Raw genomic sequence first — 7,735 nt, 5'->3', positions numbered from 1 at the left:
ACGGGAGACAGACCCACAGCGATACAGTACATCAGATGACCTTTTCATTGTCATAAACAAAACCAGTCTGACGTGTTTGTTATTGTTGCTTTTTGTTTGTCTGCGAAGGAACAAAAGATCTACTGCGCACACTAACAGGCGATATCAAAGGGAACGCCAATGTCGTGCGAACTAAGTTAAAATGTAAGTTGTTCAAATGTGACGTCTTTGTCACGCTTACATCTTTCACTGAGCCGTGTTGTGTGTCATGTTGTCATCATGACTGTTCTTACCTCTGCAGCCATGGAGCAGAGCATGCCCAAAGACGATGCCGCTACCAGATCCTCTGTGGACGTCAGGATACAGAAAACACAGGTCAGGAATCATGAAACACACACACACACACACACACACACACACGCACACACACACACACACACACACACACACACACACACACACACACACACACACACACACACACACACACACACACACACACACACACACACACACACACACACACACACACACACACACACACACACACACACACACACACACACACACACACACACACACACACACTTAGTTTAATGTGTCTCATTCATGACTTTACAAGACTAGTACATTGACATTTCTTTTCTCTTGATCGACTATTAAAAAGCACAAAACAAAATTCTCCTTCAGTTTTTACCACGGCCTTCCTCTGACCTCCAACTCAGATTGTTGAGCCAATCTGAAATGCTTATAATTCATCACACCCTGCGTCCTTGTGTTTTCACTTGTCCTCAGTACACGGTGCTGTCCAGGAAGTTTGTGGAGGTCATGACCCAGTACAACGAGACTCAAGTGTTCTTTCGAGAAAGAAGCAAAGGAAGGATCCAGCGACAACTGGAGATAAGTAAGAGAGGAATAAACGACCCCTCGGATTCAGGGAATTATGTGCTGCCTCTTTATAGTTACTAAGGATTTGAAACAACCAGTTCATTGTGTCCAGCCACATCAGTGGATTGTGTCTGAGAGATTTGTGCGGAGAGGATCTAACATGAAAAAAGTGGCAAATCAAAATCTGATTGTGTGTGAAGACTGAATGCAGGAAACAGACCACATCAGCTTCCTCTTTTCTTCTCTGGAGACCAGCTAAGCTGTTGATAAACAGAGACCAACAACAGGGCAGGGTTTCTTTCAGAGCTGATTTACTGCGACTGTTTGCATAGAAAATCTCGATTGATCCTGTTAAAACTAAAGATTTTTAGTGTCCAGATGATGATGAAACTAATTGGGGTAGTTTGGTATTAACATATCAGATTATATGCTTCGCGGTCCACTCTGTTAGAAAGCAACAATCTTAAAGAATCTACTATACGCTACACAAAAGTTAGTCAAATGTGCATGGACATTCGTATTTGATTTGTTGTAATTTGTCTGTAAATGCTTCTTAGATATGTTTGATATATCCAGCTCTTCAGGCTCAGGTGCATTGTATGACTCGACACACGTTTGAGTACAAGAGACAATAGTGAAAAGCAGAAAAATAGGATTGACTTCCATAGTCCCTGCGGCGGGCATTAATGAGCGGCTCCAGTTCTCCACGCTGCAGACGGGAGCGGCTGATACTGGAGACGCCTCGCTGTGTTTGTGTTGCCCAGGAAACCGGGCGAGGGCTCAGCGGCCTGTGTAACAGTAGTTCACCTGTCTTTGACATGACCGCACCGCCGCTCGGCGTGCACTGTTCACACTGCCGCACCATTAAGACCCATAATTCAGAGGTGATAACCATTCTCTGCTCCTTGTCTATCGATGGGCTGTGCTCTCGGTGTGTGTTTTTTTGCCCTGTGTGGCTCTGTGGGGAGCAGCCGCAGCAGAAGGTGTGTGACATATACTGAGCACCTGCACGGCGAGCTGTTTCTCCAGGGAGAGGTCTGCACAGCAGGAGGCGTGGCTTCAGGAAGAGAAGGTGTTCTGTTTATAGGCTTTCAGCAAACTGTTCCTGTTTGAGGGGTGCCAGGAACCCCTGCAGGATAAGACTATAATTAAGAATTGAACTAAAAGTCCTTTCCAACAACTGTTGCACTGAGAATTAGACTTAATCCCCAGAATATATTTCAATACTCTTAAGACATGTAGTTCTGAAGAGAACATTTTAAACAATGTCCTTCACTGCAGCTTACACAAGCTCTGACTAAAATGGGATCAGCTCCTTATATTAGATTCTGTTTCTTTAAAGGATACCATACATCGCTCTCTTTACTCAGGGGAAGTTCTCCTTGTGTTTATAGCGGCGTCCCCCGGGTGAACAAGAGAGACGCTATTTTTCTGTCGCCACAATCAATATAACAACAATCAGACTCCTTTGCTTTCTACAAAGCAGCTTCACAACACGACCAGACAAATGTTTTACCCTGGAATTACACACATAACAATATACCGAATAGAAGCGTACCAGGGCTGAACGCAGATAATTGTGATTTACATCATTCCAATCACTGCAACACTCACGATGCTGTTTTGTCTGTTGAATGCCGGTTGTGTTTTTATTGGTTTGCATTCAGCAACAACAGTAAAGACATATTCTGTAGATTAGAGTCCCAAACAAGCAGCATCATTCAGATAATTAATCTTAAAACCACCGGAATATGTTCAAGCATTTAATCAACTTCTCCAGTCCACTGGCTGCCTATTTACTGTCTATTCCCAGATACTGAATCAGTGTCTTAAACTGAATTAAAGTCTGTTAGATGAAGAGATTCAGTTTTCTCCATGTGATCTATTTCTAATAGAAACCATTTTACTGTTAGTCAGGCATATCCAGCTGGAAAGCCACCAACCTGCATGTTTTAGGTGCTCAAAGACAACTGAGTCTAATAATGTGTTATTATAAAGCCCTGCAGAAAGCCTGATTAAAAAAACCTATGAATTACAATAAGGAAGCTTGACACAGGGCAAGACGACAACATGCAGGACTATCGCCCTCCAGGACCAGGATCTGACACCACTGGCCTAAATCTGTTATACCGAGAAAACACAGTAACAATGCACAAATAGCCAGCTTTTGTTTACTATTTCCCCAAGTATCATAGACAGTACTTTTCTTCCAGGGTTCACGAGCATCTACTGCATGGCTAGTTCCAGTGATACACTGTATTCTAGTATTATTAGCCAGAAAGTAGTACACATAGAGATATTTGATCAACCCATCCTTTATACTGCCTTATCCAAGTCCCACTGTCAGCTGACCCAGGCTGACTATGAGTGAAGGCAGGGCTCAACCTAGAAATGTCCCCTGACCATCTCAGGACAAACATAAAGAGACAGACTAACACACATTCAGAGCTGCAAGCAATTTGAAGTCACAAAGTTCCTCCCCCTCCCTGTAAGAGGACGCAAACTGCATAAAGAAAGGCTTCCACTTGACTCGAATCAGCGCTGTGAGGCGAGAGCACTAAACACTACTCCACTGTGCGGACAAAGATATTTGTATCAAGCAACAAAAAAAAAAGTTTTATCCCAGAGGAATTTTTTGCTTTTATTTGCTATGAAACAAATGATGGCTGAGTTCCATTTCCATCAGCTCTGGGAGTTGTTTGGGCTGCCAGACATTGTCAATCAGAAATTATAAGTCAATAAATAAAACAAATTGTGCGTGATGCATGCAGTACACCTGTGCTTACTGTTATTGGTAAGGTGGAGGATTTTGTTTTTTTGAATGTACTTTTTTTTTCTTATTTAAACCATAAGCAAGCAAAGATAAACAATTTTATCAGGGATTTATTGTTGCAGAACATGACAACATGACGTGAACAATTGAATAATATTTGAGTAAAGTCAAAGATGAAGCGACTGTTTTAACAATTACAATGCAATTGTAATTTAATTGTATTAGGAATACTATTACCAAAGAACACTCACTGATTGATGCAGATCAAGAAATTAAGATCAGATAATTGTTTGAACTTCCCCAGCACTCTTACGATTCCGATGCTTTACTTTTAGGGTTTTAGGGTTGATGGCATGTGAATAAACCTGCATTCAAATAGACTTAACAAGTTAAACCCTTTTAGACACAACACGCTGAATCAAATCCAGTTATAGACTTTCTTTCATTTTGATGCTTTCAGCTGGAAGAGTCACCACCAACGAAGAACTGGAGGACATGCTGGAAAGTGGAAACCCTTCCATCTTCACATCTGATGTGAGTGTAGTTGCATCACTTTACGTTGCCTATTTGTTGTTGTGGGTAAAAGGCCATTGCTGCCATCTTGTGTTGGAAAAGTGAATAATTTGGGGTGGGGTCTTGTTTTTCCACAGTTGATCGCCTGAAGATACTGTACTCTGTTGACTTTTAGATTGTGTGTTTTTTCTTTTCAGATCATTTCTGACTCCCACATCACACGTCAGGCCTTAAACGAGATTGAGTCACGGCACCAGGACATCATTTGTTTGGAGACGAGCATCAGAGAGCTCCATGCAATGTTCATGGACATGGCGATGCTGGTTGAAACTCAGGTAAGACAGGGCGACTTTATTTGTACAGCACATCCACAAACATGAACAGCAGTGGACGCAGATCCATAACTATAAATGAGAATGAAAAAAGAAGGATAAACGTGTAAAGTGAGTGTGATCAATTTACTTTTTGTGAGGCCTTGAGCAGCAGCCATCCGTATCAGCTGTAAGCGTCTGGTAGATTAACAGGAACAATAGGAAACGATTTGAAATAGTTTACTAAAACCACCGGCTCTCGCCGTGATCAACAGGTGATAGTAAGGTGTGTTTGTTATTGAGTTAATGTGGCTGTTAGGTTCAGTCAGAGTCCATGAACGTTTCTGGTGTTTTCACTGCTTTTCTATCTCAGTGAAGACGAAGAAAGTTCTTGCAAATCCAAAAAGTTGACTTGTTCAATAAACTTCACACACTGTTTGTACTGTGTTATGATAAATAGTCAGTATATGGTGATGTCTCGTTATTGCGTCTTTACTCATAACTGTATGAAACTGGAACTTAGGTCGAATGAGTCGATTAATTTGGATATGTTGATTTGCAGGGGGAGATGGTTGACAACATTGAGAAAAATGTCTCCAATGCAGCTGAATACATCTGTTCGGCAAAGGAAGAGACCAAAAAAGCCGTGAGGTACCAGAAGAAATCCCGCAGGGTATGTAGTCCTTTCTAAAAAGCTTCAACTGTCACATAAACGAACATTAGTATTACAAACAATATTGGCTGCTTTTTTTAATGGTCATGGTATGGTATACCATGGTGATGGTTTTCATTGGTAAGTTATGGTAATGGTATGGTATACCATGGTGATGGTTTTCATTGGTAAGTTATGGTAATGGTATGGTATACCATGGTGATGGTTTTCATTGGTAAGTTATGGTAATGGTATGGTATACCAAGGTGATGGTTTTCATTGGTAAGTTGCGTTTTGCTTTCGTTGAAATAACAGATTGTCCTTGACTTGACAGAAATACATTATCATAGCCTTCGCTCTGCTCATCCTGCTTGCTGTCATTGCACTGATTGTCGGCCTGTCTGTCGGACTAACCAAACCCCCCGTGTGAGACCTCAGTCCTGCGTGAGGTAACATCTTCCACACCGTAACGTCACCAACAAAACATTCACTCATCTTTGGTACTAATCCATATTTTTAATTCATTTATAGACGTATTTTACAGCCAGTCTTTCCCTTCGTTTACCCTGATCTCTTTCCTTTTTTTTCTCATTGTTTCCACAGAAACTTCTGCTCTTTGCCATGTGTGGAGGCCTCCTGCTTTTACTCATCATAATAGTCGGAGCGTTTGAGTAATGGATTTCATGGTTCACAACCTCTCCGCCGCCGGCTGCTCTCGCAGTGATGAAGCTTCTACCAGCTTCACAAAAAGACCGCCGCTCTCTATTCTTCCGCGTTACACAGGGGATGTCTTGAATAGATGTGTGATGCACTTTGCACAAGTAACTTCAGACCTCATGGCTCGATGTTCTGTACAGCCGGCCGAAGACTCGCAGCAGAGCTTTACACGGGTGTATTCTGTGTCGGACCTCGCCTTCCTCTCTTGACGACTTCAGAAGGAATAGTTTGACACTTTGGGAATTTGTTTGCTTTCTTTTTTGAGAGTTAGACGGGGAGGCTTCCGGAAGTACACTTACGTCCGCATGCTGTGGAAGTTTTTTTTTCCTGCTGCCACACATTTAACGTGAAAAACAAGAAGATGCAAACTTTCAAACAGTAACACAGAAACAAGGTAAAAAACAAGTGTTTTTTTTTTGTTGTTGTTGTTTTTACTAAATCAAACTATTACATTAATAGTAAATAAATGGGACATTAAGTGTATATTTTTGTTTACATTTTCAAGTGTATACTCTATAAGCTTCAACATTTTTCATTATTTCGTGTAATTCATGAGAACTGAATGTAAAACAGCTCAGGAGTCCTTTATAAATAGAAAAAAAGTTATTTTACTTACATACATAGCTGTGTGTTTTTAATCTATGTATAATTAGTGAAGTTGTTTTATAGTAGTTCTTATGTAGAAAATAGAATTTCACAACCTAGAAAGTGCCTTATTACAATTTAACACTAACGCTTAACTTATAATATTTATAAAGGATGCTATATTTATTACAATTGTGTGTGATGACTGAAATACATGTAGTGAAAAAAGTCATGCGGTCATGTATGACTCTTGGATGATTATTTCAAGAGCACACTTTTCATTTTCGTCTTGTTTGTAACTTATCCCATTTGTATGGAAGGAGACTATTTATTTCTGCTCATTAAAAGTAATGATGAAGCAGCCTGCAGAATGGTTATTTGTATTTATTTATTTTTTAATTGTTTTATTCGTTTACTGGTTAAAAACAGCAGGATGACCCCACATACCTTAAATTACCTCCCTCCAAATTGGGCAGCCAGAATTAATGGCACTTTCTCTGTATTTTTACCATTTTGAGCTTCACTCTAGAAGAAAGCAGAAAGAAATGGAGGACGCTGTTTACTTCAGACCTAATGAGCGCTTTGCACAAAGCGCTTGACTTCCGCGTAATCAACCAAACAAGATTAGTGAAGAAAGTGGAAGAGGATCCCTGGAGGGGAACATCTTTCTGCTTTTGAATTAGATCAAAGGAAACTTCAGAGGTGCACTTAGGTTGAATGCCAGCGAATGTCCCGAAAATCTGTAACGTGAGCACGTTTTCATGTCACTGGGCGCAAGGCATCACATCGAGTGATTTGATGGACTGCGAATAAACTGGGATCCAGCAGTTTATTTGGATGACAACATGTATCGTAGGAGTGGACAACAGTACAGTGATATTCTTAAATGTTCAGGGGCTGGACTTCTTGTGAAAGAGATACCTGAAAGCACCAACTTTAATTTGATCCAGTCACTCATGATCATCACAGAGCACCGAGCAGGGAGGAGCTGATTGATTTTAGGATGCATCTGCAAAAAAGAAACCCCTTCTTTTGGTAAAATTATGGCAGATAGATAATTTGCAACCATTAAAGATGAAAAACTTTGAATGCAACTAGTGGTTAAAATTTTTTTTTTTTTTAAATATAGGAAATTTCTGAAAAATAGTTTTGCATTTGCATTAAAAATTAAGGACATTTGTCTTTGTTTTTTTTTTTTTGAATATTTCCTTGTGTTAACTATGCGTCTTGGCAATCAATCCTAATTTCTCTTTTTAATTGTATCTGGTAAATAAAGAAATGTGCATTTATGGGATGAGCAGTAGAGTTGCATATGTG

At 40.3% G+C, this 7,735-nt stretch overlaps 1 protein-coding gene across 3 annotated transcripts in view; it reads left to right on the top strand.

Annotated features, from left to right (window-relative positions):
- The window catches only part of stx2b (syntaxin 2b), an 8,343-nt gene extending 1,558 nt beyond the window's left edge, over positions 1 to 6,785 (top strand). Inside the window, exons 4-11 of one of the 3 annotated variants that reach the window (XR_013935453.1) lie at positions 109 to 183; positions 281 to 354; positions 775 to 883; positions 4,101 to 4,174; positions 4,351 to 4,488; positions 5,027 to 5,137; positions 5,451 to 5,616; positions 5,720 to 6,785. Coding sequence is in view for 2 of the 3 variants with exons in the window: in XM_080466843.1 (XP_080322969.1) it covers positions 109 to 183; positions 281 to 354; positions 775 to 883; positions 4,101 to 4,174; positions 4,351 to 4,488; positions 5,027 to 5,137; positions 5,451 to 5,546 (677 nt within the window). In the remaining variant the exon portion in view is untranslated. The remainder of the gene's footprint in view (positions 1 to 108; positions 184 to 280; positions 355 to 774; positions 884 to 4,100; positions 4,175 to 4,350; positions 4,489 to 5,026; positions 5,138 to 5,450; positions 5,617 to 5,719) is intronic. The other 2 variants (XM_080466843.1, XM_080466844.1) reach the window with 2 other exon arrangements.
- The last annotated feature ends 950 nt before the right edge of the window (positions 6,786 to 7,735 follow it).

Source organism: Lipophrys pholis, assembly GCF_963383615.2.
Source record: "Lipophrys pholis genome assembly, chromosome: 7".
Taxonomy (NCBI): Eukaryota; Metazoa; Chordata; class Actinopteri; order Blenniiformes; family Blenniidae; genus Lipophrys; species Lipophrys pholis.
This window is presented reverse-complemented; position numbering and strand designations above follow the sequence as displayed.